The 21,145-nt window shown below is 38.4% G+C and overlaps 1 protein-coding gene across 1 annotated transcript; it reads right to left on the bottom strand.

Moving 5' to 3' along the window:
- Positions 1–1,713: 1,713 nt before the first annotated feature.
- Positions 1,714–10,199, bottom strand: LOC122974708 (NXPE family member 3-like). The gene is made up of 6 exons (XM_044342595.1): positions 10,077–10,199; positions 8,128–8,559; positions 5,796–6,091; positions 4,500–4,570; positions 3,973–4,179; positions 1,714–3,879 (listed from the first exon to the last, which is right to left on the bottom strand). The coding sequence occupies exons 1-6, from the start codon at positions 10,197–10,199 to the stop codon at positions 3,326–3,328; spliced, it is 1,683 nt and encodes a 560-aa protein (XP_044198530.1). The 3' UTR covers positions 1,714–3,325.
- Positions 10,200–21,145: the final 10,946 nt, after the last annotated feature.

The following is a 21,145-nucleotide window of genomic DNA, read 5'->3' as shown; positions in this document are numbered from 1 at the left end:
CAGTTTTCACAGCCTTCAGTGAAATGTGAGATTCATGATTATCAGGAATCAGCAGAACTAGGTGAGCAATGGAGCAGTCTGTACGACTTATGAAGTGCTGTTAATGTGGTAGGCCTAGTCTATAAATCATGTTACCTGTCCATCACTGAAGTGAGGTTATCAAAGAACTCCCCCACATTGTGCCTATTAGAGGCAGTGGCTCTTCTGAGGAAGGCTGCTTCAGGAGTGTGGCATGATAGATGGTGGCGCACCCTAAAACTCATGAACCAATCACGTCCTAGCAAAGGCTAAAAGTTATGGTTTATGGTCATTTTTTAATTTTTTGAGGTAATGCAAAATGAGCACCTTTTCTGCCAATAACCTCAAGCCACCCAGTTTAAAAAAAGAGAAATGAAACCCACCCCTAGGCCACGTCCCCATATCATTCCCCCCAGCTTTCCCCTGAGCTCACCAGGAAGAGTCAACTGTTCACAATTATTCACAACATTTTTCTTAATTCTAAGACTCTTCCTTTCTGCTTCCCCATATCTGGCTTCTGTTTACAAAGCAGTGACATGACAGCTTTGTCAGCGTCCCCCTTTTATAGTTTCTATTATACCCCTTAGTGTTAATAATAGAGGTGTTAAACCAGTGTAAACTATTTAAATGACTATACTTAGGAACTTTTTTCTAATAAATTAAGGGATCACAACATTACCATGCTTATAAATATGTTTTTCTTTTCTTCTCTCCATTCTTTCTCCCATTTTTCATCTCTTTTCCTTCCTTGTCTTTCTTTCTTTCGCTCTCTTTATCCTTCCTTGTGCCCCATATTATACATATGATAATTGTACATACTTATGCCATATTCTTAATAAAGCCATGGGGAAAATTTCCTTGAATGTAGATTTTATAAGCTGAACTGAATGTAGATCTTATAAATCCCAATAGGTTCTTCTTTAATGAGTGTAGTCATTGTCCATCCAGTTGAAAAAGGAAAAGAAACTTCATTTTCTGTGTCCAAATTGTCTCATCTTGGTGAATCAGGTGCAGTCTGTTAATAACGTCCATACCCCTATTGACTTTCATATAGAAGTCCATGTCTTCAGATGGGCGCGTAACAGACTGTGCTTCATTATTAAAGTAATCAGCATCTTCACTGGATGCCTCACCCCATACTTCAGCTTGGTCTTCCGTAGCAGGTCTTTGATTTCATTGAAGGTGGCATGTTTCTGTCGTTGGTCAGCAGTTAGGTCTGGATAAATACTTAGCTTCTGGCTTTGGTTTTGGAGAGTACCTTGTTTCCCCCTTAATTCTCTCCTAAATTTACGCTTAATGTATCTTATGTATTCAAATAACAGAGAAATTCACAAACTGAATGAGGATGTGTCAGCCGTATCAAAATAACCAGGATTTTTAGTTTTCTGTGGACATGTTTGTAAAATTGATTCATAAGCTTGGTTGGGTAATCAGCCCTTATGAGGCTGTAAATATGTTTGCCTTTTAATAATAGTGGATGCTGAGTGTTTGCAAGATGTAAACAGACATACAGTAGTGGTTAGTCTGGTTTGTCTATTGTTAAAGTCAAATGAGTCCTATTAAGTCTACTGAGTTTCAGGTCACAGGTTGGCTACTTTTATCTGAAAGAGTACAGCCATGATGTTCGAGAGATCTGACAATTCATTTGATCTACTATTACATAAATATAACTTAAGCAAAATACACCACATTCCATATGGTTGTTCCAGTTGTAGTTTGTATATATAACAAAAAATAAAGAAAAGTGCAACAACTAAGAAATTACATTTCCCCACATTCCATGAACCCACAACCAGTAAGATATCCCAGGAAACATTTCATATGATATCCATAATTATGTCAGCAATAACATCTTGTTTAAATGAGATTTAATTTATCAGTATAGCATCAACACTCATAAACTACATAAAAAAATGTCTTTGTTTCTGCTATTGAGATAAAGGTAGATGTTGTTTAATATCAAGGCTGTTATTATACATTCCTAAAAAATTCATCCACTTGCAGTTTTATTCTTACTTGAGTGACTGTCAAGTGAAAGAAGTATCTCACCCTGCTGGTTAACATCAGTTTATGGTGTATAAACCATCCCATGAGTCATTTTGAGTCAAATTTACTTGTTTTGTTAAACTTTCTGTCAGAAAGAATGAACCCCTAACTGCGTAGCTGCTCACTAAGCTACAATTAGCTGAAATAGTGCAGGCTAGACTATGTCTGCTTGTGCTGAAATAGGATACAGCCTACTTTGACCTTTTGGCCCTTGTTTGCAAATATCAATACTCCTCAGCTCTTAAGGAACCATGTATGTAGAAGCTTAGGCAAAGGTTAGGAGAGTATTATGGCTATAACAAAGGGGGACAAATATTCATTTGTTATTGGGATAATGTGTTATTAACTTTTACTGAAATGTTATTGTGTCTAACAAATCTATTCAATTAAGATCGTGTTGTAAACATAGGATGATTCTTGAATATTCATGTCTATTAATTTTTTCCTCATCATACCATGAACATGTTTGAGTTTTAAAAATTGAGCTGCCATTCAATGAATGATTATTGCATTTTATTTATGTATTTTATTTTAACTTATATTAATTTATTCTCCTGTCTTAACAAGTTTTGATCTGCATTTTTCAATTACTAATTTTTACTGCTTTTTGCAGTACTATTATTATTTAATGAAAATGTATTGTATATATACATTGTATTTGTATATATACATTATGGGAGCCAGCAGCCAATTAGCTTTGCTCAGCATTAAGACTTGAAACAGCTAGCTTGGCTCCTACAAAAGGTAACAAAATTGGCCAACCAGAACCTCTAACGTTAATTTATTAACATGTTATATCTAATCTGTACAGAAATCAAGGTACACTTAATGACAATTTGGGGTTGCCAGGCAACCAGCAGAGACTCCAGAAAGTCTCTGTGATGGGCCAAGAAATACAAACTGTCATTTTTATACTTTTGTTTTTGTACGGAAACAAACAATATACAATGTGTGTTAGTAAGCTTTAGAGGTGCTTATAGGCGGATATAGTTACCTTTGGACAGAGCCAAGCTAGCTGTGTTTCCAAGTGTTTCCATTATTTCTGCTAAGCTAAACTTTTACTATTAAACTATTACAACTAAACTATACCATTTATCATAGACAAACTAATTTAGAACCAGACCTCTGTATCAATATTGGTAAAAAATAGAAAAATGGTAGAAAATAGTAAGTGAATTTCAGCACCTGGCAGAAACACAGAAACATGAGGACTCAGCACATGTATGTGAATTCACACTCCTTTCCCCCAACAAATACTCATCTAGCTGCCCTTTTGAGGGCAGATGTAGGACAAAACAACATCAATGATATTCTTAATAATGGGAGGTTGTGGATGGAGGTTGTGTGGCAGGTGGTGGGCCAAGACCATCTCCCAGACGTCCAGCAGATGAACATTCAGTCCTTTGAACATGGCTCTGAGTACCTTGTCACGCTGCAGCGAGTACCAGTCGCTATTGGTCAGTGCTGCATCAGGCGTCATAGTTTTGGGGTTTGCAGTCCGGATTAAAACCAATGTGCCTGGAGCCCTGTCCAGCAGCCGCACTACCGCCCTGCGGATGCTCTGCAGCCGCCGGATGTAGAGCTCGATGGGGAAAGTGCTGAAGTGTGCCCAGATGCCAAAAACTACAACGGTGTTGGTGCCTCCAACTACATGGTCTAGTTCATTGGCAATGTAGTGCAGCTCGATGGCTGGGACATTTCTAGAACGGACAGGGGGACCGTGGAATCTGAAATTCACCAAAATGTTGTTTGCATAGTCTAAAGCCATGAAAGGTCCAACTTGAACTGTACTGTGCAGATTAAACTGCTTGAGATCTAAAAGTATTACAAAAGGAAAGAATTAGGACACATTAAGCTGCAGTATGAACAAAATCAAACCTTTGCTAGAGATTTCTGTTGATGAACTACCTGGCAGTACTGTGTTGAGGTGTTCAAACCACTGCCTGATGGTAGAGTCTCCATACAAGTGGACGACCTTGCCTTTCAGACACTGACTGATGACAGACGATGTGTTGAAATGGCGGACTTTGGTGCCACTTAATGCTTGCCATGCACCCTGGTAGTAATAGCCAACAGGTCCAGAATGCACAATGCTGCTCTTCACCTCTGGTTGATCTGAGAAGAAGTTAGAGGATAAGGGGGGAAATATGTGGTATAAGAAAACACTTATGGCTTATCTTCATTCCATAATGACTAGATATACTGCTATCAGCTAACACTTTTGGCCTAGTACTTTGTGCTCTCATTGCTCTTCAAAAACTGGTCTGAATACATCTCTACAGGAGAATGCTGTCTAGAACATAGTGGTAAATTTTATACAAATGTTCATTTCTCTGACTGGTTTACTTCTAATAATCTGTACAACATTCAATTTTGAATTATTATTACTAATAATATAGGCTGTGGTGGTGGTAAAAGTAAGAATTGTGCATTACCTTTATTTTTTGGCAACACGGTGACACTAGCAGATCCTGAAGCTCGAATGTAGACTTTCATGTTGACACCACTGAAGAAAAGCATGCAGAATAAAATATCTCTTGCACACATTATAACACTAACAACATAAAACACAAGAAAGGAAGACAACATTTTAAAATCATTTCATGAAGTTACAACTAGAACAATCAAGCACCAATATGGGAAACAACTACTTGGAAGTAAATATTCAACATTACATAAAACCTAGCCCATAAAAATCCATTTTTTTTAGAAGTGAGTTAAAACTGTTGTAATTCATGTCACCACACGAACAATGGGTCCAAAGTGAAAATTTATTTCACTTTGCACTTTTTTCTGAAAAGACCACACCCAAAATAAAATGTATATATTTACAAAAAACAAATGAATCATTACAAATGCTATCCATTAAAAAAACGAAAGTCAACTAATATGATCCAGTCTGAACTGGTTTGGAAGTAGAAGTCCCATTAATTTTTCCCAAAGACAACATTATGCGATTCACAGTTGGAGCACTTCTACAGCTTGGATTGGCATGAAAGTCTCCTGGTTAAATCATCAGTGTTAGAAAATATCTGGTCCTTTGATAAAAAGTCAAAGGCACAAGCCCTAACTACAACTTCTAAGGTGCATTTCAGCAAGAAACATCCAGTCACCGATTCTATTATGTACAGGGCTAAAAGTGGGTGGAATCAAACGATTGCAAGGTTCAGAAACGTGAAAAGACAATCTGCAGCTTAAATCAGTTCAGCTTTAAATTTTGGGTCAACTGTTGATAAATTCAGGACCTGTGCCACGATGTTCAAGTGCAATGACAAAGTGTTTCAAATTGGCTATCACTCTGATTTACACCTCTGACTGGCTCCATCTCCATAGCAGCTGCATTAGTGTGTCATGGGAATTGTACTATTTTGAGTCGTCCACTATGCAGAAATGATGGACAAAACATTATTTCTCAGAAACTAAAATTGGTGGCCATAACTTAAACCTATAGGATCCTTCATTTATCTGGCAGTGACCAATGCTTATATGTTAAGTAATCTTGAGCATATCACTAAAAACATTTTTGAAATGGGAATACAGATTGGGGAAAAACACGTCCAGAATCAGCAGTTACTCTCCCTTGGCAAATCTATTTCACTTTGTGTTATCTTAGACTAAACATCTCTAGATTCAATCTTTACAGCTTCTAGTTACACAATTTTCCACCAAGGAGATACATAAGTAACACTTTGAAAAAAAAAGAAGCCAGTCTTGTCTTTCTGCCCACTCACCTTCGAAAGAGCTTCTCCTCCTGAGCCTTGAGCTGTTTATGAAACCCGCCATTGTAGTTGCTGATCCTGGCGTCACAGCTCAGCTTCTTTGGCTTGTAGCAGAACCACGGCTCGCCTGTAATGAGGTCAGTGTAGTTGCACAGTGGCTGCTGGGTCGGACGCAGGCAGACATTGCAGGTGGTGGTTTCAGAGACTGAGCCTGAGCGGAAGACACTCCGGAAAGAAATCCTATCTGGCTGTTCTCTGGTCAGCCTGTGCAACACTGTGACAGCCTCACTGGGGTGAACCAGCGTCACCTGATAGGACAGAAAACCAGAGTTCAAAGTTCAACCCCCATTACTTGGCCTCTGTCAAAGCAATAAAAACAAAAAGAGTGAACACTACTAAAATTTGCACACTTTGTTTCAGGTGTAAACCAGATTGATCTCCAGATACTCATGTCTAGAGAACTGATCATTAACTAAACCCCTCCCCGAGCAGCGATTGTCCAATTATAGTTTAGCAATCATAACTAGGCACAGTAGGTCTGTCAATCTTTGGATTTCTCCACATCGTGAAGTGGTGTGCATAGGGTTGAAGTAAGATCAATACTTGACATCTAAAGAGTTTGCAGGGTGTTCTCTTTTTTAGCCTCTCCAAACACAAAAATATGAAGAGCAAAAGTGTAAGTTTTAGTGTGTTTGTCTGCTCTAACGTAATCTGCAAATGTTAGCATGACTGGCTAATGAGTTTACTACCTACAGTAGTAATCCAATGTTACCTCCAAGGACAAGGAGCATTTCATACTACATTATTCTTGGGCATTACAGGTTACATTAAAAAAGTCCACTGAATGAGATGCTGGCTGTGGCAAAGCCTCCCACTAATATTTAGTAATTTCATTATCTTGGTTGGAATATTTTGCCCGCAAATACCATAATCACCACAGACAATTATGGCACTAGACTTAATAACATACTAGCAGATATAACTAGGCGGGAATTGACTCTTAAAAAGAAAATCTTGACTAGGATCAAATTTGCAGAAATCTCAGAGAGAGATATCTCAAAATCTAGACACATAATGCTGCTCTATATCTCTTACCACCAGCTGGGTATTGGAATAGATTACACAACACTATCAATAACCTTGTTTGGAAAAGAAATTCTCCAGAATCAAATACTACAAGGAATGCAGGTGGTCAGAACTGAACTAATCTCAAATTTAATTTCTGGGCTTTCACAAGAGCTTTGAACTCATGGCTTAATCCTGAGAAATCCTGATTGTTCCTTGTGATGTTGGCAGAATATCCTTGTTAATGTCACCTAAGTATTCCTCTTTTTAACAGTTATGCCATCACTGTGGGGTGGTAAGACTTTAACCTTTCCCCACTGGTCAGAGAGAGGTACTCATGTTCTCAACAACATTATACATGAAACAGACTCCAAGCATACCAGGACATAAAAGATGCTTATGGTCTGCTCGGTTCTGCCTTTCTCTTTTACCTTCAACTGAGATCCTCATGTAATGCTTATGGAGTACCCAGGGCTCTAAAATGAATGATGAACTTGTTTCCAAATTTTACTATGTGTAATATTTATCAAAGACTAGAATCTATTTCATATCAGTTGATCCAGAGTATGGCACAAAAGCTGGCATACTTTTGCCCAAATTGCTCAAATTGCCCTGAGGGAACTCCAGGAACACAGATATGATGTGGCAGTGCAAGGAGTTCTAAGAAGTCTACATCTTTTAGTACTCAATGGCATCTGCCCTAACAATCCTTGTCAATAAAAATGTCCTTTTCTCCTGCTCTGCTTTTTTTAAATGATGGTACAGGTTTAGATGCATCTGTTTCTCTTTGCTGTATTATGTTAGTTAGTTTATATGCTGTCAATAAATTGGTTGACACTCGATGGAAGAGACGGATGTCTCAATATGTCAGTGTAACTCAACACTCTTGGATATACTGAATTTCAAAAGTTCCACTGCCATATTAAATGATGTTAAACAAGATAATATTTCTTTTCTAGATAGTGCTAGAGACCAGATCAAATCTTTGATTGCTGAATCGGTTTAGCACTTCTCAATCCTGTGCTAGCAATCGAATCTGGACCATGGTAGAGTAGTTATCTTGATTTTGATAAGAATTATTGACAGCATACAGAATAATCCAACCACTGTATGAAAATAAAGGACCCACTGTTTTGAAAATTGCTGCATATGTGTCATGCAAGAACCAAAAGTTGACAGGCTTAGCAACAGTAACTGAGGGGGGTGGGGCTTAGCTAACGATCAATGAGAAGATAGACTAATGTCACAATCACATTTAATACAATAGTTTTAGCATCACCTCAACCTGTGCGCTTCCCTCCCAGAGTAAAGAAAATACAGCAGAGTAGGAGCCATTGAGATGATCCAGCACTTTCCCAGCCACACCTGCACCAAGTGCTCGGTTGTGCAGACGGGCAAGTAAGACATCTCCCCCAGACTTCTTCGGACGGCCCTTGAAGTCATACGTTTTGATCAGAACTTCCAGCTGATCCCCTACATGCCACTGTCGTCCACCCTTCTCAGGGAGAATAGTAAAGGTGCTGTGGGCAGGATCAGTGGTCTGCTCCAGGGAAAGAGGAACTGGCAAGGATGGAGTTTCAGGCCAAGCAATGGAGTCTAATAGGAGGCGTTCCTCCAGAGCATCTTCAGGGGACCGCGGCTGGAAGCTGCAGAAGCGGCGTTGCAGGTGAGGTCTTGGAGCAGGGAAGGTGGTGATCACCTTATGCTGAAACTGGCAGGGAGGCCAAGAGAGTGATGTGACAAAGACATATAAAAAAACGTTATAATGTAAGACAAATGAACTAAATGAAACAAAAGGATTTTTTTCCTGCCCCACACCAGAAAATAACTGAATAGTTGAAGGGGTTGATGAAAGAAGCTGATCAAAGACTGAAAAAATATGTACAAGCTAAAGGGAGGAAACTGCAGTCAGAATATCCTTACATTCCATTTCAGTAAAAAATGTAGCAATAATTTAAATGTTACTTTTCATATTGCTGTCGACAGTTACACAGGTTGATGAATTTAAGGTGCGCTATTAGGAGATCATTTTTTCTCCTTTTTAAAAAAAAAAAAAAAATCATTCTTAATGAATTTTTAGATGCGGACAATGTTACAGTTCAATTATGATGTTTATATTTAACACAACTGAAGTGTTCATACTAGTTATTCTGGTGAAAAACTAATGTAGTTAATTTTCCTCTTCATATAAATCTCAAAAGTGAGGGTACAAATATAATGCTAAATTGGTCTAAAATGTCTGTTTGTAACAATACTCTTTCTATGTGTAATGAGTGAGCTCTTGTGGGTGTTGCCCCATCTGATAATCAGTGATTGAGAACAGGTAACACTTGTCCACATCCTGGTTTAACAGTCCCTTCAAAAAGGAGCCATGTGCAGTTAGGAGGGAGGTTTTGCCTCACATTTTTCTGTTGAGGGTGATGACAATCAGATTAAGGTATCTGCCTAACCAGTTTTCCTTGTGCATGTTATCTGTGCATGTTTTAAGTATTTCACTGGCATTTTTGCAGGCACTGTTTGCAGTCAGACTGGAGCTAGCTGGAGGTAGCATAGTGTTATATGACAAGACCAGAATACCTGTGTGGCTGTGTGTGTGTGTGCCACATTACCACACTAGGGCTGGCTGGTGATCGCTGTAACTCGCAGCTCTAAGGTATGCCTTCCTCTGATGTTCCTAGTCATAGTTGTTCTCATATGTGGGTAATAATGTACACCTCTCATGATAGGAAGGAGGAACATGGTGTTGGCTTGTCTGGGTAAAATTCCCAGAGTGGCGTTGTCGGGTCCCTGTATGTTGGGGTGCCTTCCTACGGGCCCTAGTTACGTATGCATTGGGTTTTCATTGTGGAATTATTTGTTTCCACTCCAGAATGGTGCAAAACAAACATTTCTGCACTGAACCCATGAAAAGACCAAAACCAACAATCAATTGATCCTACTAACAAGTATTATCTGTGTAGCAAAGGTCTGTTATATGTGGATCGTTCCTCTGTGCCATAGAGCTCAACTGTGGCCCGAAAACAATTAAAAACTAATCAGTGAACCAAACTGTTGCACTGAGTGACATGTTTTTTTTATTACCATTAACATGGGCATTGTTTACGAATACTGATGAAGAACATTACTGTCATCTAAAGCCACACTGCATATGAAAACAATATCCTGAAATGAGACTATTTCAAACAGGGTCCACCCTTCAAGCAGTCCCACTCATGACCAAATTCTCACCTTCAGGGCATCCATGTTAAAAAGCAAAAAGATGAGGACAAACACAGCCAGGAAAAGGAAGATGGCAGCAAACTTCGGACAGCAAAAGCTGACCACTGTTTCTCTATGACCTCTGATCTTCATGATTGGTGATCAGTCCTGATCTGTGACCACAGTATGACAAACAGTGTTAAGTGACACTTTGTTTAGTTGTATTTTTGTTAGTGATAACTTGCAAAAACTTGACCTGCGCAATGAAATGATCTCTATGCAAATAGTGTGTGGTATGTTTGCCTTTCAATCATTTCTACTAACTTGATCCTGTCACCCAGGACATTCCTCTGATTGATCGACCATCAACCAAGGCCACAACCAAAGTCAGCAGCGTTACTCCCTTTGCGGTTTAACATTAGGATTCATCCCCAAGTGGCCAAGTCATTTACCCGTTGCACTATAATGTAAACACTTATAAGGTAAATACTGCTGCAGTCTTTTGCAATCTGACACCATTTCTGTGGGTTAGTTGCCATAAAGGGCTACTTATTAAAAACAGGAATTAATACCTCTAAAAAGGGAGGAAGAGGAGAGGACAGACAGGTGTACCACGGCCGGGAACCAACCACCCACTGGTAGAGTGCTGGGAGTATCCTACCTGTGAAAAGGAATAAAAAAAATAAAAACACAAAGCCAACAAACCATACCACTATCAACAGTGACAGGACTCCCAGTACACAGACCACACCTGTGAATAACTGCTATGAATCATAGCAAAACAATACTAAAATAACCACAGGAGCACTGTTACAAATTAGGTGCAATGTAAAGATGAATTTGCAATATTTTAGATGAATACATTACATACCTTTTACCAGGAGTACAGCTATGATGAGACAGAGAGACCTGATAACATATTTGATCTAATGTACTGTATGCTTGAATGTATCATTTAGGATAGAGTTAATTTAAGGAAGTGTTCTGCAGACATACAGCAAAGAGATGATATTATTTCTTTCACATGCAAATATTTGACACACATTTCAGGGTTGACATTGAAAAATCCAAATAAAGTGTAAGTACAGAAATGTGCCAGGAACAAACACAAAGAAGTGAGAGTTCCGTTTATTTCAGCTTTAGTTTGCATTTTAGTTAAACCAGGACACATATAAAAGTTATGAGATACTGTTGTCTCCCATTGAGGGAAGGCTTTGTAAAATTAAGGAAACATACAGTATATGAATATTCAAATCCCATCTGGTTCACAGACAGGAGAAAATGTGAGCTTATGTGTTATATTGGCAAACCTAGACATTGTGTTTATATATATACACAATAGTTTGCCAAAAACAATTTGTGGGAAATGTAATCACTTATAACGTAAGGAGGCAGGGTTTCTGCTGCAAGTTAAAGCAATTAAACTTGTTAAAACTATGAAAATGGTTAGCAGCCACATTTAGTTTTCATGATGTGTATGAATTGAAACTTCAAATGTCATCAAATACATGTAAACTTAAACACATTTAAGCAAATCATGTATCTTACCTCAGCGGAGATTCAGTTCGAGGAAACACAATAAACTCAGACTGATCCTGGAGTGTATCTTGCTGGTTTGCAAGAAACCTGTTTTCTTCTCTTGACATCGGGTAATGATTCTTTTTTTTGTCTCAACAGTTGCCTTAGTTGCCTCCTGGCCCATTCATGGCCTATCGCCTGTCACTCAATCTGGTTTCACCTGTTTTATCAGTCTAGAAGAGTGCACTCGGGCAGTTAGACCATAGGGGAGAGCAGGGTGAGTTGATCCAGTTTTTACTTGAGGCGTCTTTAAAGTGAGAGCATGACAGTAATGTCTCCAACTAAAATATGTACATATATTTCAGGATGTGGTGCATCCCTGGGAATAATCACTTTATACATAAAATAAACAATTTTCAAAATATGACTTTCCAAAAAAAAGTGGTCTCTTGGCTCAACTTACCCCTCATCAGGGGCAAGTTGAGCCGAGGGAAAGGATAAGTTGAGCCACATGGGGGTAAATTGTGCCATTGATTATGTTGAAGTAAAACTGAACATTTTCACCTCATATAATCCTATATCAAAGCAAGACAAATTCAATACCAAATTATACTTCTTTAAGGTTTTATTTAAAGGTGAAGTTTACAGCTTCAAAGGCCAATTTTCTTAAAACAAGGCCTATTTAAAATTTTTAGAACAAAATCAAGTTCAAAATGAAGAACAAAATCGACATCAATTCTCCTCACAGGACCAGGCTACTACTCAACATCCCACTTGTCAATGCTGCAGGGGAATATGAACTTCTGCTCTCTTCTAGCTGTTCCACCAAGTTTTTGCAGTCTAATCGGTTTTTTGAGGACATCACTTCTAGGGGTGAGTCCTTCATCATTCTCTTTGAATGATGTGTGATGTGGATGGCTTTCCATCCACAGAACTCCCACGACTTTGTCTCAAAGTTCACAATGACAAAGTCACCAGCAGACAGATTCTTATCACTATCATCATCACTCAGGACATCTTCTGAACTATCATAGTCATTAGTGTCATTAAGTGAAATGTTTATTTCACTTTCCTCTGAGCTACTGTAGTCAACAGTTTTCTTCTTGGATTTGATTTGTTTTGACCCTTTCAGAGCCTTTTTCTCCTCTTTTTCGGTCTTTTTATTTTTTCTGTCATTGGTTGCCTCCAGCTTTTCTGGTGTGTTGGTCAAGATTTTTGTTTTTACTATCTTCCTTTTCATTCTAGGTTTGGTTGCTGTGGCTTTAGGGAGGGGAAGTATGTCTCCTGGAGACACATACCCCAAATGGGCAGGAGAACCAGAAGCATCACTGACAGATGAGTGTTCAGGATTCATGATTCTGTTTAATGGTTCAGGCAGAGTAGCAAGTGGCTCGTCTGGGTCTGGAACTGCTGATGAGCAATCAGAACTCATGGCATGGGTTGATGGTACAGACAGGTCAGCACAGTTTGATGGCTCCTCCGGGTTTGATCTGTCTGTGACCATGGATGGGACATAATCTTCATCTGGAAAAATATCCCTGTTGAACGGGAATATGCCTGTAACTTTGAATCCTGAGATGATGTTCCTTGGTGTCATTGCAGACATGAATGCTTCCTTCACAAGTCCTGGAATGTCATAAATTGTTGCGATTTTACCAGGGTTTGTACGCATCCAACCATCCATGGCTCTATTGTAGTAGGTCCTCAGTGGTCCATAGACTGTTTTGTCTAAGGGTTGTAAGCAATGGGAGGTGTGAGGTGGCAGAGTGAGCATAACAACACCATTTTCTCTTCTCATCATCTTTTTTCTTCTCATCTCTCTTACAATCTGCTTGGGTGTCTGCACTGTTGTAACACCAGTTTTTATCCATGTTGTAGATCATGTGTGGAGGGAAGCTATACCTGAATGGAGATTCAAAATGAAATGAGTTAATCAGAGAAGCTTAAAGCAGTTTGAAGTTACAGATTTAGTCAGTTAATGTGGGAGGCCTAGTCTATAAATCATAATGTTACCTGTCCATCACTGAAGTGAGGTTATCAAAGAACTCCCCCACATTATGCCTATTAAAGGCAGTGGCTCTTCTGAGGAAAGCTGCTTCAGGAGTGCGGTATGACAGATGGTGGCGCACCCTAAAACTCATGAACCAATCACGTCCTAGCAAAGGCTAAAAGTTATGGTTTATGGTCATTTTTTAATTTATCCTTTATTGAACCATTGCAGTTTACATTGAGATTTACATAACAAATTCAAGCTATAGTCTCACCTGTCTCACCTGCTTATTCCTCTCTGATCCAGCTTGCGGGGACATCAATGTCATTTTGTCGTGTCAACTCAAATGCCAGTTCACGACATTTCATGGCACTTAGACTGTGAAACATTGCAGCTAGATTTTTTATATGTTCTGCAAGCTCTGTGTCAATTTCTTCATCAAAGACTTGATTGGCATGTCCTGTTCTCCTATACCCTGTTCTTTTTACTTCTCCTAGTCGTTTCATATCCATGTATCGCTTTAAAGTCATCCTGTCGATCTTCATGTCCCTTGCCACCTGACATATGGACTTCCCTTTCTGTACTCTCCCACTGCTCTGTCCAAATCCACAAGAGGAGTTGAAGCCCTATCTGTCTTCCGTTTACAGAAGTGTGGCATGATGGTTTTTGGTCTAAAATTCAAAATTAGCTCTGGTCGTGATATCACTAATCACTTGCTATGTTGCAGAGGGCTGGTTAGCTCTGGTCATGATATTGCTGGTCGCTTGCTGTGTTGCAGAGGGCTGGTTAGCTCTGGCCCTTCTTGTGAAAGGATAACTAGAAATCTGCTGTGTTGATGCAGTTTGGGTTCCCCCTGGCCCTTGTAGTCATACAGTGACTGGTCTGACTCACAGTGGTAGTTCTGTGGTCACTAGATGCTGATGTAGTGTTGACGTCCACACAACTGTCCTCTGAATCTGTGCTGTCAAACTAAAACACAACAAAAAATATGTATTTAGAAAATGTTGGGGTTAAGCCCATTGTCAAACCATGAAAACTGTTTGCTCCAATTGAGATAGAAACACACTGTTTTATATTATTTTTAAATAGCTTACCAGGAATGGAAGTTTGCTTGATGGCCTAATGTACCCGGCCTTTGATCTGAATACCTTGTGAATCACAAAGCCATTGAGTTCCTGGTCCTCATGCAACTTTGGTGAAACCAGTTTGTGTCCAAGTCATCAAAAGACTACTGAAAAAATAACAAGAAAAAATAGAATCCAATATCAAAACTGTCTGTCTGTAGCAATCAACCTATGAACTATGATGCAATATTTTAATAATCCAACAATATAATATGTCCTTGAACATTTCTCTTATCTCTGCAATGACCATCCTGCAGCCCCACATTTTCTTCATTTCAAATGCACTTAAAATATAGCCACTTCCATGAAGCCTTCTTTTTGTTTAGTGCTTGCAAACTTCATCCCATGTGGAATTGGGTTAGAGTACTGTATAATATCCCTGTTGAAGGTAGGGGGATTTGGGGCAGTAGGCCTAAAAAAGAAAGCCTTATCATTACATTTAGTCATTTAGCAAACACTTTTGTCCAAAGCAACTTACAATCAAGACAAGACAATCAAACATTTAGAGGACAGTTACTCAAAATAGCCTCGTCTCAGTACATAATGCATTACATCAGGGGTTTTCAAAGTGTGGGAAAGTGAGCCTCCCCTCAGAAAACAAACAAACAGCTGTGTCATTGCTATACTGTATGTTCCACTCAGGCATAAAAGCAGGTTTCAACAATAAATGTTGTAAACATATTTATTTTATAAACATCTTTTTTTATCTTTATTTTTTAAAACATCTTTTCAAAACATTTTAAACATCTTTATGTTCATTTTTTAAGCATTTTAAATATTGTTTATTCTTATTTAAAATCTTTTGAACACACTTTTTGAATACAATTCCACTCCGAAGGACTTTTAAAGGTCCAGTGTGTAGTATTTAGTAACATCTGAAAGAACAGACTTGGTAAAAATTGAATAGATTATTTATAAGTATGTCTTAATTAGTGTCTAATCAGCTGAAAATAATAATTGTTGTGTTTTTGTTACCTTAGAAATAAGCCTTTTATATCTACATGGGAGCGGGTTCCCCTCTACGGTGGCCGCCATGTTGCATCGCCATGTTTCTACAGTAGCGCAGAACGGACAAACCTAACACTGGCTCCAGTGAGGGCCTTACGCGTTTTAGATTCAGTGGGAATTGAATTGAATTGTCGTTGTCAAAGAAACGAAAACACGAAGAAGCGTAACGAAATCGGGACAAGCAACGGCATAAAACGAGGATAAACCCAGATGGAAATCCCTGATGAGAGAAATGTTTGCAGACTGACGCCGAAGTTTCCTGTTTACTGCTGGACAGGTAAGAGTGTAATGTATATTTATTATGCCCCGCTGGTAATGGTTCAAAACCTAGATGATGTACAATGTTTATTAGCAGTACATTTGTTTCCCTGAAAAGAAACGCCGCCACATAACGTTAAATATTAGCACACTTTAGCCTCAGTTTGTGCCTCTCATGGAGCTGGTGGTCTGCTAAGAGAGGGAGCAACATCGTGCTAATAACCCAACGCTTTATTCATTTTCTGTGGCAGTAAGACAACACATTGACTGATAACTAAGATATTTAGCGCTGGTAATGTGCTAAAGACAGTAAGTCAGAGCAATGAGTTAGTGTGAAAAATAAACTGAGGAGAAGTCTGCTCATCACCGAGTTAATACACCCTGTGAATTTATATTTATATTTTTGACAGTGCTCCCTGATTTCATTGTTTGCTCCTAATGTCATTTAGGAGCACATGTGCACATTGGGGGGCAAAGTTAGCTTATAGTTCAACACAAGTAACGTTTTCCCCGTTTCAATGTTGAAAAACATGTAATTGCTACCAGAGTTTTAATTTTACATTTATCAGTCAGAAGTAGAATTTTTCTGTTATTTATTTTGGTGTGTTTATCCAGGCCAGCCAAGGCTCCCAGCATCTTAGGACGTAACATAATGTATTACAAGGGTTTGTGACTGTGTCATGCAGCACTTATTTTCTTGATGTTGCTGTTGTTTCTCCAGCTATGAAAGAGGTCCTGTAGCATTGATGCATGGTATTGCCTTTACCTTCATCCTAAAGTGACTGTGTAATAGGTCAGGGGTAATTCACCATGTGCCATTGATGGCTTAGAATATGTTGGTTTTCATTACAACCAAAGACAACAAAAGTTGATTTCACTTAATAGCCACTTTTCTCTGACTGAAATTGTATTAATCAATTAAATAATCTGATCTTGTTTGTTGTTGGGATGAAAATCTGCATGGAATAAGGTTGAACAGTTTCTGGTGAGCACATTAGATAAATCAAACCATTGTTGTCTGTGTCATTATTGATGTTCAAAATACTGGCTCTTAAAAGCTTAGTGTCCTCTGTTACTGGTCCAGTTATTACTATGACTATTATGTGCCTGTGCTCTGTTATTACATTGTAACAAGGTTTACATAATACTAAAATGTCAGATACCGAGAGTGATTCAGTTTTCAATCTTCACACTTGCTGACTTTGAGCCATTCCATTATTAGTATTGACAGTATGCAGTTAGTGCCTGCAGAAGTACTTGGGAGTGCTGAAATTCTGTGTGTAGCTACCAATGCAGTGTGACCCCAAATTGTCACCTACAATAGATGTTATTGTTGCTGAACCACATGACCAGACATGGTCACAAGTCCATGTTGTTCAAGCTGTCTCAGATCTTACAGCATTCTAGGAAACACTGTGTCCTGACATAGTACGAACAGTTGATACCTACAAAGAAGCAGTGCAGTTATCGCAGGAGAGTGATGTGGATGATGTAAAAGGCATATATTGTGACTCTGTCTTTAATTCTCTGAAATATTTAAATGTATGTCAGCCAGGCCTTCCTCCATGCATAGGGCATAACTTTGAGCCATTCCATCGTTTCAGTATTAAACATGAGAGCTGTTTTTGTTTTTTGATGCTCCTTGATGTCCTCCCAAGTTTAGCCAGGAATATTAACGGCACGAGAGCTATTTCTGTTTGTCCATGTTCTTTGACTTTTCCCTGGTTTGTCCAGGAGTCTTAACACCAAGACTTGGACTAAAAATAAAGAATTTTGGGGTGTTTTGTGTTATTCTCTGTTCTGAAGCCTTGCCTATTGTACAGACTTGTAATAGTAAGTCCACACTTATGGAAAAAAAATTCTGCTGCACTGCTCTCCTGAGGCTGAAACTCTGAAGCATGTTGCTGCTCTAAAGGACTTAAAGCTTATCATTCTTGCTTCTTCCTGCCTGGACTATTGCAACGCATTGTTTTCCTGACTTTGCCTTTACTTACTTTTGTCAGATTCATTGGCTTGTATGTGCTTTTACTCACTGTGACATCACTTATTTAGTGTGGCCAGAGGTGCAACATGCCTGAAAGTTTCAACCATGAGTGCAGTGCAGCTTTGTGTAGACACTCTTTAAAAAAAGAAAAGTTTGTTAAATTTGTGTCCAGAATTACAGTTTAAATGTAAAAGTACACATACATATAAAACTAATAAGATTAACCTTTTAAAATTACAAAGAAAAACATTAAGTTGTTAGTATGGACATAAACCTTTATATGAAGAGCTACATATTTAATTAAAGCTGCAAGCAGCATTGAACTGGCCCTCGCACCTCCGCGCACGTCAGGCTGCGGCGCAGTCGAAGGGCTGATGTTTTCAGACAGTGCAAGAAGGAGATAAACATCACCTCCTTTGTCCACTATTTTGCCTGCTGCTGGGGCTGCTTTGCTGAAATTTTGAAGGGGGCGCTATTCAGCCAGTTTGCATCACTGATGGAATATTGTCATGTACATGTGTTCAGGCTGGGAGTCTTATCAAACATGTAAAGTTTGGTGCAGACTGGAGCATTTACAATAAAGTTACAGCAACTTCATCTGTCATGGCGAAACATCAAATCTCAACGGTGTGAGGATGAGAATTTTCTGCAGGGCGAGACATGTCTGTCTTGCTCACACCTGTGTCAAAATTATGCAAGTTTTGGGCCCATTCACTTGAATTTCAATTAGTAAATTGAAAACTCTTGATGAGTTTGTGTGTAAAACAAATTAATTTCCTAATTTTCATCAAGTCTATTTTTTTTTTTAGAAAAGTAAAGACTTTTAACCCGCATGACCTGGTCAAAGTGTGATTGAAATGTGTACTGTCAGGTGTGTAGAGACAATAAGTAACTGCAGCTGGACACAGAAAAATACTCATATATTTGAATGGAGAGTGTGAGTGAACCCACACCTTTTTGAACATTTACTGCTTCCACATAGTTTTAGATACAGACTTCATTTGAACTTTAAATGTGTCATGAGACTTTGACCTACAAATCTTGAATTTACATGTTTTTTCTATCTTTTACTGTTTTTGAGATATTAGAGTGTGAGTTTTAAAGTCTTTTCTTGCTCCTCCTGTGATTTTATAATGAGTGTGTATTGCGGAGTGTTTCACAGCACTGAGGGAGTGACCTCACCAGGAGCAGTTGGAGAGGAGGATTTTAGATTACGCTTCTTGTGAAATCTCCTCATAAATCCCATGACTTTTGCCAAATCTTACATTAAAAATCATACTTCAGTAGGAAATTTTGTGGCGAATCCATTGATACAGGTTTAAAAGTGGTCAGACTTATAGTTTAGATGTCAGTTTAGACAAAGTTATTTTCTGTAAAATTATGATTTTTTTTTTACAGTGTAAATGCCTAAAATGCAGGCTATCTGTAAATGCTATAATTTATCCATGTTCAACAAACACCTCACATGCAGGCTATCAGTAGACACTACATTTACTGATGCTCCCTAAACACCTCACACACAGAATATCTGGAGACTACAATTTTGAGTTGAGCTGAAGTTGATCAGATGAACTGTAGTGCCCATTCAAAACATGCCTGAGACATCCTGCACTATGTCTTGAACATACATACAAAGTTCCTATCTGTTAGGAATGGGAATAGAGTTTAATTCTAAACTTTTTTCTCAGTTCATTCTCTATGGTAGTTCTTATGATTACAGATGTAATCCCACCTCCAACCACAATGTCGGTTGCAATGGCAGAGTGGCTGTCCATCTTTCAGCTTGTTGAATCCATGTTCAGAAGAAGAAGCAGAAGCAATGTTTTTTATGAGGTATTTTTATATATTTCTGAACGTGCCTGAGACATCCAGCACTAAGTCTTGAATGTACATGCCAAGTTTCGTTCACAGTGCACAGTTCAATAGTACAGCTTAAGTCTCTTAAACGTTTCCAAGTCATTAACACTGTGGATGTAATCCCATCTCCGACCACAATGTCCCGCAGAAAACTGGATGAATTACCATCCAGATACTCTATTTGTGAAAGTAAGGTATTTAACTTAACTTTGACTTCATTCATTTTCATTTTCAGGATCAAAATGACTGTTGTTCTGCAATTAATCTAGCCTAAGTATGCTCTAGATTTGTTATGTATTTGAGGTAAGTCTTATTAAAACCAAATTAAGAAAATGCTATAGTGTTATTTCAAATGAACTCTTTGATAGCATCCCATAAATACCTTAACGTCATATCCTTTACAGAATTCTCATGGAAATGCAAGTTTTTGTCGTCTGCACCAGATAAGTACTCTTAGATGATATCAGGACATAATCATTCGGTAGTATGTTTGGTGTCTAGCTGAGAAAAAGGTAAAGTGCTTCCTGTCTGGGTGATACACTCTCTAGATATCCACCATAGCATAATTACTTGCCACATTAGAAAATGCTAAAGTAGAGGCTGAGCCGCTACTACTGATTTTTCATCTATTCATTAATTGGTCAAATACAGTATTCATATCACCTCCAAGAATTACTTGATAATCTGTCATACCATCCAAGTTTCTAGATAATTTGGCAAAGAATGTCGGTTTGTACATATTTGGTGCGTGTACTTACAGAAATGCTATTCTTTTCCCTTCTCCATCTTTCCCTTTATCAATAATATGTAGTTTAAGATTGTTATGCACCAATAATATCATCTCTTTGTGTTGTTATTGGCAGAAGAGGAAGCAACTACTTCATACATATTATTTCCTATTTTGTGAATATCTTGATGCATTATTTGGATTTTTTGAGGTAATGCAAAATGAGCACCTTTTCTGCCAATAACCTGAAGCCACCCAGTTTAAAAAAAGAGAAATGAAACCCACCCCTAGGCCACGTCCCCATATCATTCCCCCCAGCTTTCCCCTGAGCTCACCAGGAAGAGTCAACTGTTCACAATTATTCAAAACATTTTTCTTAATTCTAAGACTCTTCCTTTCTGCTTCCCCATATCTGGCTTCTGTTTACAAAGCAGTGACATGACAGCTTTGTCAGCGTCCCCCTTTTATAGTTTCTATTATACCCCTTAGTGTTAATAATAGAGGTGTTAAACCAGTGTAAACTATTTAAATGACTATACTTAGGAACTTTTTCTAATAAATTAAGGGATCACAACATTACCATGCTTATAAATATGTTTTTCTTTTCTTTCTTTCTCCCATTTTTCATCTCTT

This window comes from Thunnus albacares, chromosome 23 (genome assembly GCF_914725855.1).
Source record: "Thunnus albacares chromosome 23, fThuAlb1.1, whole genome shotgun sequence".
In the NCBI taxonomy this organism is placed as follows: Eukaryota; Metazoa; Chordata; class Actinopteri; order Scombriformes; family Scombridae; genus Thunnus; species Thunnus albacares.
This window is presented reverse-complemented; position numbering and strand designations above follow the sequence as displayed.

Bases quoted from the DNA above. Each gene is read 5' to 3' on its own strand.
- LOC122974708 (XM_044342595.1), bottom strand. From the start codon at position 10,199: ATGAAGATCAGAGGTCATAGAGAAACAGTGGTCAGCTTTTGCTGTCCG. The intron at 4,571-5,795 runs GTGAGTGGGCAG...GCTTTTCTTCAG, and splicing joins GAGGAGAAGCTCTTTCGAAG to TGGTGTCAACATGAAAGTCT. The intron at 3,880-3,972 runs GTAGTTCATCAA...TAATACTTTTAG, and splicing joins CCTCAACACAGTACTGCCAG to ATCTCAAGCAGTTTAATCTG.